The sequence below is a fragment of the Montipora capricornis genome, chromosome 3, assembly GCF_036669925.1.
Source record: "Montipora capricornis isolate CH-2021 chromosome 3, ASM3666992v2, whole genome shotgun sequence".
Taxonomy (NCBI): Eukaryota; Metazoa; Cnidaria; class Anthozoa; order Scleractinia; family Acroporidae; genus Montipora; species Montipora capricornis.
Genome location: NC_090885.1, coordinates 69,779,624 through 69,796,140, shown reverse-complemented (window position 1 = coordinate 69,796,140; position 16,517 = coordinate 69,779,624). Strand labels below are relative to the sequence as shown.

Sequence of the window (16,517 nt, the reverse complement as noted above, 5' to 3'; positions counted from 1 at the left end):
ATGTGCAAACATCGGTGTATCTTCCTCAAACGGTAAATTGTTGTCTTTTTGTTTTGTCCACAGCTGAACGATGACTTGGGAAAGTGCAAACCCGTCGCTAAGATTCACGATGCAGTCATAACTTTCGTCTGCAAGAAATCTCTCTTTCCTTTTGTAAGTCGTGTTTAGTATCATCTCATCAATATCAGGGCCCGTTTATATGAAGAAAAGTTGTCCCTCGGGTAAGAGGGCCGTCTTCCAAGCCGAGGGCGTTTATATGAGAAGAGAATTGACAAGAGCTGCCCGTCTTAGTTTCGATCATCAAGAGACTGGGGTGACATGGCTCGCTCAAGCTCTCATTGGGGAGCTTTAGCAAAGACAACGGCAACGAGAACGTCACAAATTTGCATGTTTAGGAGGCAAAAACACTAGCTTTGCACGGTCGTCACGTGCGTTTTTCACTTTTGTCCATTTCTTTGCCGTCGTCAGCAAAACGGCAACGTGAAATAGCCACGTTTGAGGTTTTATGGAGGACGTCAGCACTTGAGGATAAATTTTCTTTTTCTCCCCTAAATTAAGCGCCGCTCATAACGGTTTCATTCCAGGGGGACTGCTACGCCTTTGTCACATTAAAAAGCTTGGAATAGTCCCGAAGTGATTGCAATAACGCGAATTTATGTTTTTAGATGACGTTCTCGTTGCCGTTCCCGTCGTCGTTGCTAAAGCTCCCTATTATCTTTCTTGTCCGATTTGACCCGGCTAGGCCAATCAAAGTGTTTACATAGAAAAAAAGTTGGCCCAGCTAGGAGGGTGGCCTCACTGTCGAGAACTTGTAGCCACCTTTTGTAAGGAGATGTATGGAAAGTTGGATCGTCCTGGGGAGCAGGGGTAGACAGGTGACCCTTCTAACCGGGACAACTTCTCTCCATATAAGCGGGGCCTTAGCTAACTGGAAGATTTTATTTTTCATTTTATTCGTAGAATGGCTTCTGGTTCTCCATTGGATTTTGTCTGTTCTTCTTCATCCCAGCGATAATATTTAGCGTCAAACTGGCGAAACACTATCGTTGCATGGATTATGAGAGCGAATTTGATGAGGGAATGGACGCGTAAGTAACAAGAGCTCGCTTCTGTACAGTTTTATGTAGTGCATGGAAGAGTTCATTACCCAAGAGTGAGATTCTGGTATCAGGTTTTTCTCCATCAGCGTCAGAAGAGTGTCTATTTTTAATCCAAGTTTTGAGGGAAAATAAACTATAGACCAGAGGCCTACTCACATGATCCCGGTTGACCGGGGTGGCTGAGTTACCGGGATAAAATTGGTCTCTGTTCATGTGGCGACTTTCAGCCCGGTTTCTGAGTTAAAGAGTGGCGACGCGACCATTCAGGCGTGAAATCTAATGAACACGCCGGGTGAGAATATCTCGATTTTCTTTGTTTAATCAACCTCAAATTTCATCATCGAAGAAAAGAGAAGTAAGGCATTGTATTATCTTCCTCCCAGTAGCCGGGCTGAAATGTTCATGTGGCAAAATTTCCAGCCCGCTTACTGAGATCCTGGTTGGGAAAACCGAGATCTCGGAAACAGTGCCAGCGCGCCCTCTCATATGAACACAAAAAAATTTTTACAAAGGATTTATAGGTGAGGCGAGATCTCGGAAACTGGGCCAGCCTGGCCAACCGGACTCATTTGAAGAGGCCCCAGATTGGCACTCAGTGATGTGCCCAATCCATATCTCCTGGGTTTAGATTCTTTGTGTATATTGTATTTGCAATATAATGTTGCATTCACGTTTTGATCTTATGGAAATATCTGTAACAAAACGTTTTATTCCTAAAGGCTTTGATTAGGGTGCAACGTTGAGTTAGCCAATTTGGTTTATCATTATTTATTTTCCCACAAAACTTTTCTGACGCTGATGGGGACTAGGCCAATTTGGGTAAATCTTAATGCTCTTGGGTGATGCACTCTTGATACAACGTTAACATCGTTTCGGTCCGTGGGAAGTTTGTCGGATTCTTTATTTTGGGTTGGTACCTTTTGTATTATTGCACGACTACAACAGTCCGAGGGCCAATAACTAAAATCAGCCGATCACATTACTTCATTTCTGGTCACTCGAGGGCCCATATTTTCTCAGTAGCGGACTGGGTATTGTTGCGAATGATCCGATTGAGTTTGAAATTGTATACTTCAGAATCAAAGCAGAATTCTGTCGTGGCATTTCAATTTAGTGATTAACTTACTGATACCCGCGACTCGAGATGGGAAATGCCTGCATGCCTCCTGTTACTCGAGTGTTGCCCGACAAATACGAGGAAATTGAGGGATTTTATAGTCCCTTGTCTCACTCATGGGACAAAATTCAATGACAAATTTCAGCATGCAATATGACTGTCAATCAAACATACTTGGCCCCAGTCTCCATCAGCCCACCCCTTCGCTCCGCCTGCCGTAGTCGCAAGCCACTGTAAAGTCTTTTGACTGTCTTTTGTGCTCTTTGCAGAGAGATGTATGAAATGGATCAGCCGCATCATTACTCTGGCGCCCCGCCACCTTAGTAAGTAACTAGACGCAATAAAATGAAGGGACTCTCGGAAAAAATCCGAGTGGTTCCTTTCAGGAGTCGATTAGGAGTACTCGGGTTTTTTGCCGAGTATCCCCGAGTCATCATCGGAAAAAAAACCTTGGCTTCGTTCACCGGAGTTAACAAATAACACATTTTTCAGTAGATAGACGTAATAAACTCCCAACTTGCCAGTGCGAACAATTCTTGAAATAACTACCCTCAGGACTTACAAAAGTTATTTTAGGGAGTTTAGGGGAAATCTTAAGTTAATCACGAGTTTACTCGAAAGGGTAATGTGGAATTCCTTCACTGATTAAATTACCATTAAATCACAAACAAGATGATCCTACGCTGCGCCGACTTCTTTGAAGATTACCCAAAAGCAATCTGTTTTAATCTTGTCCATTTGTGTCTATCCGTGCTTCGCTTTCCTTTTGCTGTATTTCTTTTATGTTGTGCAACAGTTTTAACTGGTTATTGCAATGTTTCATTCTGCCTTTTGGGCATTTTGAAAATTACATCATGTTGCGTGACGTAACGTCTTTACCCGCAAACTGTGCCTTGTAAATAAGCTCCCCAATGAACGACTGACGTTTCGACAACCTGAGGGGAAGTCGTCCCCAGGGTGTTTTTTTTTTTTTTTTACACTGGAGACTTACAAATATCACAGTATTGTTAACTTGTGCTTCCTGTTTGATGTTTGAGAAAATGTTTCCTTTTTTCTTTACACAGCGGCTCTGAGAAGAAATCTTGGGCCAATCCGAAGTAAGTAATTAATAAAAAAGCCTTCGTTCATTGTATTAGCGAACTACCAAGGATTTGTATACTGTATGACCCATTTAATAGAGGGAGACTGTAGCAATACTCCCTAAAAATATTGTCTAGAGTGCCATGCGCATGGAAACCAGTCAACTATTTTGTTTGTTTGCTTTTTTCTTTTTTTTAATTCCCATCTAACTGTTAACTTTCGAGTAAGATTTCTTTCAAGGGGTGAAATCTATCTATTAAATCTATCTATCACGTAAAAAGTCATTTTCTAACCTTTGCAATAAACATGACCGTTCTTCAGATAATGTGGACCAATTAACAACAGTCTTGAACGTTAGAGCGAGATTCAATCGAGTGTCGTAAAACCAAAACCAAATGATTGCTTTGGCCAATCAAATAGAACGGCAACCATCCTGTAAACCGATCAAAACTTGATGTAATTTCACGTAGCCGACACAAAGCGCGGGAAAATGTGCACGCGCGAGCCACGATTGGTTTTGGTTTCACTTCTGATTGGTTGAAAAAGTGGCTCGAGAACTTTCAACCAGTCACCAAGTGAAGTAAATGCAAAACCAAAGCAATTCGCTAATTCGCAATTCGCTTTTGTTCGGGAAGCTTTCGACACTCAATTGACAACTGCTCTAAATCGTAAAGAAGGACAGCCGAACGTGCTCTAAATCCTTTGTTAATGCGATAACCATTTAGGCACAAGCGCTAATAAATGATCACTTAAAAGGAATATGCGGCAGACCTTGCAGGGAAATAGAAACACCCTAAGTGTTCCCGGGACATTCGAGGGGTGGGGGGGGGGGGGGGGGGGAGGGGGAAGTTAATAGGCTGATTTAGCAACAGAACGGGAACGTCAGTGGCGACGGCGCGCGCAAAAAAAACACCAATGAGAATTCAGAATAGAATAGACTCCACTCTTTTCTTCTCTATTCTAAAGTCTCATTGGTAGTTTTGCTGCGCGCGACGTCGCCGCTGACGTTCCCGTTCTGTTGCTAAATCAGCCTAATATCTTATTTTGAGGGCTTGGATACCACGCCACCCTTTACAACCCTTTCCCGAGGAACTTTAGTTTTTGGAACAGGTTTTTCCAGCGAAAGGTATCGTATTTCCTTTGACTCTGAGATAGCTTTGTTCAGATTGGCTTTTACAACAGTGGACGTGCTTCCTCTATTTAACAAATCGAACGTGGTTCAGCGTTGCCTGTACTCTCATCGACAACGATATTCGTCATCACAGTGGTCAAAATGCAACCTCGTTCCCAGGGTCTCTCAGTTGGCTGGAAGATGAGACACCCTGGGAACGAGGTTGGTCAAAATGTTGTGGATTCATGAGACGCAGCCGAAAATGTTTCTTTCAGAGCGTGACCAAAATCATGATACAAAGAGAGAACAAGGGTTGTCTATAACTTTCTCGCAATATGATTGATTTATTCCCAAAAAAAGCGCGTTCCTGATTGGCTATTATATTGCGTGACGCGAGTATGACGTAGTGTTGATGTAGTGTTGTCTTGACTCTTATCGACAGCGGCAAATTAGGTAATCAGATTGCGAGATAACAAGCAATTGTGGTAAAAAAATGGATCTACTCGGGATAGGGTTGACTCAAGGAATAAGTGGAGATATGGAGGCTCGTCTTGGCGAGCCCCAGCATCCGTTGCATATTATTTGTGCTTAGTCTTTTATGAACCAATCAACCAGAGTCGAACAGTTTTTGTCACTCTTCAGATGTGCGCATTAATAAATTAAGGACGCGCGAACCAGTTTCAACAAACTTTAACATTTGGAAGGATTGAATCTGCTTGACTGTTTCAGGTAACGCCAAAGTTATGGTACCATTTGAAACACCATTAATTGCTTAACAAGACACACTCATTGATGTGACTTGGTGGGTTAAGACCGCTGCTTAGGCCATCCAAATATGCCCTAAGCAGTAAAGTAATTAGCAGGCTTAGATAAAACTCTTTGCAAAGTTTAAAAAATTCTCTGGAGCAGATTCAGAGCTATCTTAAAATTATCAAATCGACCATTTTCGATATATTAAAATTCAGTCCAAAACAAAAGACATCATCTCAAGGCCCTGGGGAAGAAATAGAAGGATTTGTATGAGTTTATTCACTAGAGCCTCGAGATGATGCCTTTTGTTTAGGACTTAATTTTAATATATCGAAAGTGGTCTATTGTGAGGGTGGATATGAATCCACTCCAGATATTTTTTTAACGTTGCAGAGAGTTTGATCTGAACCTTTTTTTAATCACTTCCCAGAAATAGAAATTTCGGGTCACCGATTGCGCTTTTAAGATATAAGCGTTTAAAGACAAGTATAAGGCGTTTTTGCATTGTACTTTTGTTGCCATGGTGACCCCGGCATTACGTCACATCAACGAGGGTATCTTTTAAAGAAATCATGCTGTTTCATTTGGTAACATAACATTGCCGTTTTGTTGAACAATGTTGTAGAGTTCATCCTTCTAAGGAGACATTTCCTCCAAATTGTTGAAACTGGTGTGAGCCACCTTAATCAGCGTCTGCAATTCTAATGGGTGAAAATTATAATTATCTGTTTGACAAAGGTGGGTTGAGTTCGCTCTAGGCGGATAGGTAACCCAGCAAGGCCCGGCAAACTGCCGAAAACCAGCTGTCTACTCAGTCTTTCCCCGGGGTTTCTTTTCTGCTCGTCCCCTCAGTGGGACCGAGAAAGTTGTTGTAGATGTTCTTCTTTGAAAGGTTTATTGTTTTCGAAAAGTTCAAGGGAATGACTATATGAAACTAAGTTTGTAAACGTGATGTGCTGCTTTTTCTGTCAGAAACGCCGTGTATCCACAGGCTCCACCTAGCAGAACCTAATACCGGTAAAATCTAAAGTACATAAATTTTTGTCGATGTTATTAAAGTCTCGCTATTTTCAAGGTTTAATACTCGAAAAGCGCCTCCACGTTGTTTGAAATAATTCGGCTCGTAAATCTGCTAATAACACTTCAAAACGACGTAAAAACTGATGTGTTGAATGTCAATTTTTTATCTCTATGTTTTGCCTTGACAGTCGTGAAATAGCGTTGAAAAAGGTTTTTGTTGGTGAAGGGATGTGTGACTGTAGCCGTTACATAAAGCGCTATTACACTGTGCAGTTTTTCGAGCAAATTGTCCCGCAACGACTTGGCAATACCAGTTGCTCGAAACATCGCCCAACGTAACATACCTTGCAACGGCTGAAAAACGTTGCGAGGCAAGTTGCAGAAACCGTTTCGGAAAGCAGAATTTAGTTCTGCTTTCCGCAAAACTTGACGCAATGTTGCAACATATTTTTGAAGCCTCGAAAACAATACATGCTGCGTGAAACACTCGTCAAGCAACTTTTTTCGCAATACGAAGAATTTATTTGCATTGAAATTGCGAGACAAGTTGCAGGAAATATTGCCGAGTCTATCAGCGCTTGTAGGGCGTCAAGCAATGCATCCCTCTGGGAGGAGTGTTGCGCGACTTCCAAGTCGATGCTTGTGATCCAAAAGTGCGGAATTCTGCATTTGATAAGAAACCGAAGACGTCGAGGCGCTTTTTTTTTTTTTGCTTTCAAAGGTTGTTAACTTTTAAAAAAATGTCACTAATTTTAAAGCCAAAATTGAAAACTCAGGTGCTTGTTTGTGAGAACCTTAAAGAGATCGACATAACACATAATCATGCCATGAAACAAGGAATTAACGGCCAAGGCCACCTTAACATCGCAACAGAGAATGAGCATAACCATCTACCATTTTAACAAATTATAGGGACGCTTTAGTGTCAAGGGGCTTTTAAAGACGGAATAATAAGCTGGCATAATTTGAAAGAAATAAACACCTTAACAGCAATCTCAAATGTGAAGTTAATGATGAATTGATGCACCTTCATGAATGTTGGTCCAAAAGTATGAACCAAGGCAGGTTTGTAGGATTCTAATTGTAACTGATGTGATCCTTTTCAGTGGGCATCCGAATTATCATTGAACGTCGCTGCCAGGAATTGTCTACTACACAACCAGACAGCAACTATCCAAAGCCGTGTTTGCCAAGGAGTTTAGTTATTTTGTAGATAGAGTCAACAAGCAGTGATATTTTTGTCAACAAATATATAGGTAACGTGAGGTATCTAAGTGCGGTGAACGTAGTTTTCATTGAAGGGGTGTTGATATCCGAAAGTAAATTCGTGATTGTTTTAGGAAAAAATTGCCTTAGTTAATGGCAATTGTGACTTGCGCGCAAGCATTTTTTTGAAGCCTTTGTCCAACAGAATTCTAGGGTCTCACTCCTCGGTTGTGACGAAAAGGGAGGTTGAACACCTCATGACAACTACACAACCAACAACTTGAAGCCCCAAACAAGGGGCCCCAAGTTTATCGTTTGTAGAGTTAAGTACTTGTCTGCACTGGTGACATTTTGCATGCATTCGGCAGTCTAACACAACGTTATGTATTTGTCATTAAGTGTCGCACCTTTCTGTCACGGATCCACTCTTGTCAAAACCCTCCCGCGTTCGACCATTGGTGGAGGAAATGCCATGGAGACGCGGGTGACAATTTCCCGTGCATGTCGCTGGCTGCCATTAGCTTTTGTTTTAAGGGACTCGTTTGGAAACTGCTTTAATATTTTAGGCGTTACATAGTTTTTATTGTATTTTACAAACATTGAATTCATTTGTTTTGAAAGAGAAAGGGTTGTACTTATTGATTTTGTCACAAGGTGTAGTATCCATATTAGTTGTTAAATTCTGTGGGAAAAACCTGTACCAAAATTTTAAGTCAACGTACACAGCGACTTTTATGTCATGCAGGTATAGTATATAGTAGTCGTAGCAGTAAAATTCTTAACATATCACTTGACAGTAAGTTATCTGCGTAAAAGGGATTTGTATTCATTTGGATGAGTTTTTTAAAAATATGGTTCTATATTCTGAACATGAAAAATTGTGTGACACGACTTCATTTGGTTCGCGTTTGAACTGTTCTGTTACCGTCACGAAATCTTCTTCATCGTGGTTTACCAGTGTCTCTATTATCCTCTCAGGGTCCCCACCCATATTCTGGCTGTTGTCGTTCAGACAACTTCAATACAGAGGTGTTTGTTTAACACACCATAACTGGGATGGGTGTTATTTAATAAAAATGTAGCTCGGAGCTTGGCTAGATTTAACCCTTTCACTCCTGTAAGGGCCATTGAGACTTACAGATTTTACTCTGTCTAACGCCAGACGATTTTACTCGTCAATGGGGAACCCCACAGGAGTGAAAGGGTTACGATATTATTTTTTTAGATTACCAGCATTGCACGGAGAGCTTAACTCCGTAAATTTCATGTTATCAAATTGTGTGTACGGGTTTTACTCTTCGAACATAAAGCCACCAAGAACCGCTAAAAAGAATGAATAGCGGTGTAAAAGGATTCGTTTTTCAGGTTATTCAGTGTATATCGATATTTCCAATAAAAATTTGATGAATTCAGTTATTAGAAGAGGTCAAAACCTGTATGGGTCCATTCCCACGGTATTGTATCGTAATTGTTTTTGGCTGATATCAGGAACGCTTAATAATCTCGAGTACACATTATAATCTAACTACAGTATATGGAGATCTTATTTACGTTTTCCTAAATTACGGAGGCTTGTAGAAATAAATTCACGTAACTTTAAAATGGGTCTCATGTTGTTCTATTTGTGGTCTCTTTTTTTGTCTGGAGCTGTTACCTGTCAGGGGCATTTCCAGCGTTCTTTGAAGGAGAGGGGTCCATTTCTTCCGAAATCAGTCACGCAAGGTAGTTCAATTATACAGTCGTTCAGAAGTGTCGCATTTAGACGGCAAATTTGTTTACGTGTCAACTAGTACGTTCTCTTTTCTGATTTTTTATCACTCTCTCAGTCATGAATCAAAATATGGAGCTGCGTCTTCACTGACTTTTGAAAACAGTCGTCATCTTAGCTCGAAACTACGAAGGGATAACCTCATTCCCAGGCTTCTGGGCTGGGCCAGGTGAAGCAAAGCAGGGTGAGTTCCTGGGAACGAGGTGAGATGATTGCACAAAACGTTTGAAGTGACGTAAGTGCACGGTCGCGGCGTGCATGCCCTTTGCTTTTGTTCACTAAGGCGTTGTTTTTTCGACGTTCTCAGAGCCATCGTTGTGGTCTATGTGGTGCCTTTGTTTTTGATGACGTCGTCAAAGAAATATACCAGAATTCCATCGCACGTGCGGTGCGTGAAGAGTCATATTGCTATTTTGCGTTTTCGTCTTCGTCGACGTTGTAGTCCTCCTATCTCTCATCAACCTCAGGTATGGAAACAACGATCTTGTGTAACCTTAACGTCCGCTGTGTTTTTAAAACGCTGTGCTTAAACATGCTTTTTGAAAGATGTATTCTGTGCACGATTGTGTAACTGGCTTATATCATGTGGAACTGGAAGAGACTCAATAGGACAGGTGTGTGTAAGCCTAAGGTGAAAAATATAAGAAAGAATCTATGGAATAGATAGCTCTCATTATCAGCCATTCGGATGCAGTAAACACCTGGCCCCAGTTGTTCAAACGATGGATAGCGTTATCCAGCGGATAAACACTAGCAAAACCAACTGAGTTATCCAGTGGATAGTGATTTATCCGGCGGATAGCTCTATCCATCGCTTGAGCAACTGGGGCTGGTTAGAATTGAATTCTACAGATAAACAGAGAGTCATCATCATTCGCTACTGGAAAGCCTGCAGTTGTGCCATGCATTATTAATTTATGACTAAGATAAATGTGAATATTAACTTCGTATTTTATTGTCAGATGTATTCACTAAAGACTGATGAACATTTGAATCCTTTCTGCGTGTACCGTTTTTATAATGCAAATCACGATTGGTAGGATTTGTTGGAACCCGTCCATGTCCAAACAGCTGGATCAGTTTCAAGTTCTCTACAGTGTTTGGATTTCTATATTTTCTGAGTTAATTTGAATTTGACATTTGTCCGTGGAGAAAAGTAACTACAGGAGGCTATCAAATTGTCGAACCCGTATCTTCCATGGAAACACGAAAAAGGTTCTTGCTATATGTATCATTGTGCCATGCTGCGGCAGTTGAAGTACATTCCGTCTTTGCCCTCGAGGGTTACTTTAGTTCTTTAGCGTAAGCAGTTCACCCCACTTGGTTACAAGAATTACAAAAGCAAACACTTCAGGCGATTTATTAGTCCATGTAATTATAAATTAACCTCTTCGATAATTCCGCCAACAATCGCAGCCACTTAAATTTGTGTGGTATTATATTTATAGTAAAAGAATGCTTTTAATAACGGATTCTCTTTCATAACGCTTTCAGGTCGGGAAGAAAACACTGAGTTGCTGTCATTACTGATGGTTATCCAAATTTATCCATGATGACGCTGAAAACTATTTGAAAGCTTGAAAAGAAGAGAAGTAGGAAACCCTAAAATTAACATCTTAACTTGTAACTTTGTTTTCTTGGGAAAAAAGAGCTTCCCTTGTTTTCAATGTACTACGTTGGTGTTTATGACTCCTATTGAATTACTCACGGAAATCCTAAAAGGCCCCTCTCTTTTATGACCCGACTCCAAGAAATAAGAAAGAAAGAAAGAAAGAAAGAAAAAGAAAGAGGAAACAAAATGAAAGGGAACTGAAAGAAAGTCATACTCCAGAAGATTTTTTGTTGGTGCCGCCATAGTAACCAAATTGTATTGATTGGGTAGACTGAGTGACGTAAAGAAGTGGTGTGATTCGCAAGTGTGATTTTTAGTTCAAAGTCTACAAGTTTTGCCAATTAGTTTCAGTGGAGAAAAGATGGAGTGCTCGTCGGGAAATCCTGAATCGTAAAGCCAACACGTTTCATTTCGGTAACTTAATTATGACCAGTCAAGCTCATTAGCTCCTTTCAATAAGGATGTCGAGTTCGTCTCCGAAGTTTTGCTGGTTTTAATTTGTGAATGTGATGGATCAATGGATCAATATTTACAGTTTGACTCGCCAGAAGCGGTTGAGAATCTGTACAACATTGGCACGCGGAATGAAGGTAACCATCACTATTTTTAGGGTTTGAAGCAAAAATAATGAATCTTTTACTTCTGATAAAATGCTTAGTATTTCTTCAATTTTGAGAGGACGTTGCTCTCGATTCATCAAGTTTGTTTATGGTTATAGTCAGCTAGCTTTGTGTGTAGTATTGATTACCCGGTCAGTGAATAAGTCAACACATTTGACATCAAATTAATAAACCCCGTAGTCAAGGCGATAAAAGAAACGTCGAACGATAACACGAGAGGAACGTATCTATCCTCCGTTTTCTTCAGAAGTAAGCAATAATTGTCCAATGCAACTTACGTAATCGCGTGAACAAGTAAGTTATGCTTAATATTTACAAATGAATATTAACACTTCACGTCACATGCACACCATATCGCGCTCAGAAAATTCTCGTCATTTTTCGGTCAGCTCCAGCACGAACAATTCTGGCTTGTTCTTCAGCTTTCCTTTTGCCGTAAAATCGCATTTATTACCACGAGTTAAGTTGACAGAAACAAGAGTTAGAAGACTCTTGAATACCTACTTATGCTTCACGCTAAAAAAAAGAGGCAAGTTGCTAGGAATTGCCAAATTTTAACCTTTTTGTACATGTGCCCATCAGTTTGCCATCACCTCTTGTAAAATAATTAGGATAGTCCGCGCACTCTCATTGGTCAACAGCTGTGTTTATATGAGAGAATGGAAACACGGTTGTGACTTCGCACAAATTTTCATTGGTTATCTGTTGTAGACTCGCGTTTTGATTGGCTGGTAGGAAATAACGTGAGCGCGCATCAAGAAAATCTGTTTTAATCTAGAAGTAAAAAAAAAGAGCATTTTCCTTCATTCGTTGAATTGTCTTTGAGAAATATTTTGTAAAAGCAATGTTACTCCAGGTGCTGACCGAATCGATCGCGGTCTCAGAGGAGGAGAATGGAGAATAATTCATTAGAAGTGAACGCGTACAGCTCATTGTCTCACAAAATTTAGATACTGTTTACAGAAACTTGGACACTAGGGACGTTCGCATTGTTTTCTTTAAATATTTCGGGATTTGTTCTCCAAAGACATCAGCTGATACCAGAGAATGGCGCCAAACAGGGAACACTTGCGCTTACTCCACGTGTAGTTTTAGAGAGATTTAGCATCGCGTTTCCGTGAAACGTGAAACGGGAAACGTCAAACGGCAGACTGTGGCTTGTCTTAAAAGCATGAAAATTGTCCTATTCTAACTTTTCTCTCTCATTTTAGAAGTTGCGCGACATTTGTAGATAACGGGCAAAAAAGGGAGCTAAAATCAGACCAGTTTCTTTGATTTTTGGCAAAACGCAAATTCCAGTTTCACGTTTGCCGTCTGCCGTAAACGCAAAGCTAAATCTATCTTAAAAGTGGAAAAAATGATCGTGCCTATTACATGCAATACGACGTGGTTCGAGGTATCACAAACTGAAGCCCTTCGATTCGGCGTCAATTAGCAAACACCCAAACACACACCCCCTGGGTTATTGTAGGAATTTTTCATTCAGAATAACTCGCGTCTTATTGTTTGGCCACCAACAATCAACACATGTTTGTGTTAAATCTGGAACAAGTTTAAATCGAACGTGTAAGCTTTCCTGTTTTGTTAAAATTGTATTAGATGTCACTAGTTTGCGATTGCAGTCGCCCGTCTTAACTCTCCTGTTTTCACTTACCTTGGGATAACGGTGAGCGAAAATTGCAGGCTGACCTTTCGTTTACAAATCATGCCTTAGAATCTTTAGTGAAGCGTTGATACGATGACATTTGGAAAATATTGATGCAGCTTAGGTTGTAACAATATTCAGCAGTCGTTTTGGAAATAGAAAATGCGCTATATAAATTCATAACCATTACCATTTGTAAGAGGCAGAACTTTAAGTCTTATTTCACTAGCGGTGTTTCCGTATCTCTTCAGTATCAGTGTTGAGTATTGCATCAAATTTGTCGTCGTAATTCTGTGACTTGCTGTACTTGTGTTACAAAATCGCGAATAAGCAGAGAAAAAGGATTAATTGTTTCAGTGAAGAACCAGTACAGAAAAGAGCAATTATTCCTTAAATTATCCAACGATTTAACCTCTCAAAAATTGAGTGACTTAACTTGACAAAACTAAGTTTACAAGTAAACTATATTCACCAATATGCAAAACAAGCGGAAATAACAAAGAAGGCTAATAATGAACGAGGAAATATCGAGAGAACTAGAAAGACGTAGAAACATTTTCAATTGAAACTAAAGAAACATCCTTTACTCGTTGCAAATCCATAGACAAACTCACTAAGGAAACATTTGCTCCAGCTTTTTGAATTTACATATTAGTTGTAAACAGAGGAGAGGGTAAAATTAAACCCTCTCTCCCCACCGCAAAGTATAATTTCTTGATGCTTAGCCTAAACATTTAAACGGTGTGGTGTCAGTGAAAGCTCTTAAAAACTGATGCGTTGTGTCGAGTTGTGATCTTTTCATTTTCCGTTCACAAAACGGAACCATGGATGCCAGTTCATACGTACATTGTATCGGTTTTTGTGTGTGTGGGTGTGTGTGCGTGTGGTTGCACTATCAAATTCTTTACACAGTCAGGACCGATTCTTTATAACTTTTGTAGCAAAATTAACGTAATAACAGGTCACACACGACAGTTGCTTTTCTTTTGCGTCAGATTTTCCCGCGGTTTTTTTTTTTTTGGTTGTGTCACGCTTGGCCACGTGTTCCAGCTGCATGACACCTGCGCTTTTCGTATACAAGGCTTCGCATATGGCGTGCCGGGGGCGTGACCTGGGCTTTTCTGTCAAGTATATTTATAAATTACTACGAACGAAATGTTTACAGTATTAATTAGATTCAAACTTTCAAAAGCAACCCATTGTCCATGGTTAATTTGTTCGGAAAATATTCGGCATATGTCTTTTGTCGACAATGCTATCTAACCTTCCGAGGCCAAATAAGTGTCATTTTTGGTGATAACATAATTCCTTGTCGTGTTTGCTACAAAGATCGAGAGGGACAAGGGCCGGTGTTTGACGCTCAATTTTGAGAAGTTCTTCTGAATCAAACAAATAATGTTCCGCGGTGTGATTCGTGTTAAAGAATTTTACCCGAACTACAGGGACAAAGCAAGGATTTTTCAAAGGGGGGTTACGCTGTGTCAAACAGAGGGTACTCACCAGATCACGGTGGCGTTTTCGCCACCTGAATAGGGAGTTTATTAGGGAGCTTACGAAACGAGGACGACGACGGCTTCGAGGACTTCATTTAAAAATACAAGTTCGCGTTATTCGTATCACTACAAAACTATTTCATGTCGTTTCGCGTTTAAAATGTGTAGTAACCGTCGAGGAATTAAACTGGTGTGAGTGAGTTGGAGGCGTAGAGAGAGAACTGAAAATTCATCGTCATGTGCTAACGTCCTCCACAGAATCTTGAATTTGGTCATTTCACGTCGTCATTTAGGAGATGACGACAAAGAAATGTACCAAAATGTAAAACTCACGTGCAGAGCATGCAGATTCATTGTTTTTGCTCACTAAACCTGTTTTTTTTGTAGCGTCGTCGTTGCCGTCGGCGTCGTTTCGTAAGCTCCCTAATATTGTAGGTTGTAAAAAAGGCTTACAAAGGAGGGGGGGGGGAGGGTCACGGGCACCCCAGGACCCCCCTAGCTATAGCTACGCCCTTGAACTGGCAACAACAACAACAACTCGATATTGGGTTGTTACTAAAAGTTAAGCATTCCGTGCATGTTGTTATCTAAGTGCACATTCTTCGTGCAGAAGAGCAGCTTGCTGCGATAACTGATATTTCCAAAATACTTCTAGGTTGTGTAAATCTTGCCAACATGAACCGTATTTAGAAACGGCAAACCGCTTAATGAATCTTTCAAGTCAATATTTGCCTTTACAATCAATGACCTGTTGCGATTTGGTAATCTACCTCTAAATTGAATTAGCAGGGAGGATTAATTATCACATAACCATATCTGTGAGGTTATGAGTCATCCAAGAAGATTTTCACTCCCGCTAAGTTACTCTTCCGAAAAAATGATGAAGAAATTGCCGATGAGCTGGTTAATCTCTTGTTTGAATTCCACGAATTTGCCGCATTCACTGAGTGCTTCATAAAAAGCCGGCAACAGGTTGGGAACTTTGTGTTTACTAGCTTTCTCGCTATTACTACTTGAAAATTGAAGTTTAATTGAGTACCAAACTTAAACTTCGACTTTTAAAATGTCGCTTTTTTCCGCCTGGGCTCAATTTCTTCATGTGCTCGTGGAATTACTATTTAACCAAGCATTTGAGTTTTATCTCAATTTCCGGTCAAAGGGTAAACATTTTCGAAATTATTTACTTTAAAAACAGGATATTGCACAATTGTTCTGATATCTGAACAAGGCAATCCAGTTCTTATTTCAGTGATTATTTTCCCGCCAAAAATGTCACGCGCTTATCACTTAAGGCACCCCCTGCAGTCACTCAAGCGTTGCCAGCGCAAGCGCTTCACTGTAGATCAGAACGATATAATTTATCTGACATTTTTTCGGAAGAAAATCTTTGAAAACATCGACAGTTTAAAGAAGTTTGATCCAGTGAAACACGCAAATGATGTTTAAAACGCGTGACCAGTCACATGAAACTCTCTGTTAAATTAATTATTGAAATAATTTTGGTCATGCGATTTCTCAGACACCGTCCCTGTTGGATTTTTTTGATATTTTAATTTGAACTTTAGAATTGTCAAGCTAAAGCCGTCATAGTACTTAGCTCTCTGTTTTTAATCCAAATGAGACAGGTCAAAATCCTCGTGATTCATCATTTCCTTTATTTATCATGACGAAAGGAGGGGAAAACTTGTGATGGATATTGCAGAGCAACTTTTAATTAAGTCAAGCGATTAATAGACTGAGACGAGTGTAGCACTAGAAGGGGCTCTATGTCTCCAGGCGGATATCCAAATTCCACTCCGAAATGCAGAAAATGACGAGCCACATTTCATTGTAATTTGAACTTCATCTTTTTTTGCGCCAGCGTGACCTCTCGTAAAGACCTTCCTAATTTCTTCGACAGTGCTTGGTTCTTAGGTCAATAATTTAAAGGAGGATGATGAAAATATTGGAACCTCCAATCGCTGTTAAAATAACAAAAATGTTTGAAAAGCGTAA

General features: G+C 40.2%; 2 protein-coding genes across 6 annotated transcripts in view; both read left to right on the top strand.

The window, feature by feature from the left end:
* Positions 1–8,986, top strand: part of LOC138041029 (prominin-1-A-like) — a 67,149-nt gene extending 58,163 nt beyond the window's left edge. For 3 of the 5 annotated variants that reach the window (XM_068886795.1, XM_068886797.1, XM_068886796.1), the window contains 6 exons: positions 64–153; positions 961–1,088; positions 2,487–2,540; positions 3,282–3,314; positions 6,131–6,175; positions 7,285–8,986. In XM_068886795.1, coding sequence (XP_068742896.1) covers positions 64–153; positions 961–1,088; positions 2,487–2,540; positions 3,282–3,314; positions 6,131–6,170 — 345 coding nt within the window. In that variant the 3' untranslated portion in view covers positions 6,171–6,175; positions 7,285–8,986. The remainder of the gene's footprint in view (positions 1–63; positions 154–960; positions 1,089–2,486; positions 2,541–3,281; positions 3,315–6,130; positions 6,176–7,284) is intronic. The other 2 variants (XM_068886799.1, XM_068886798.1) reach the window with 1 other exon arrangement.
* Positions 8,987–11,126: 2,140 nt separating this feature from the next.
* Positions 11,127–16,517, top strand: part of LOC138041031 (RNA-binding region-containing protein 3-like) — a 33,178-nt gene continuing 27,787 nt past the window's right edge. Inside the window, exon 1 of the mRNA XM_068886802.1 lies at positions 11,127–11,354. Coding sequence (XP_068742903.1) covers positions 11,274–11,354 — 81 coding nt within the window. The 5' untranslated portion in view covers positions 11,127–11,273. The remainder of the gene's footprint in view (positions 11,355–16,517) is intronic.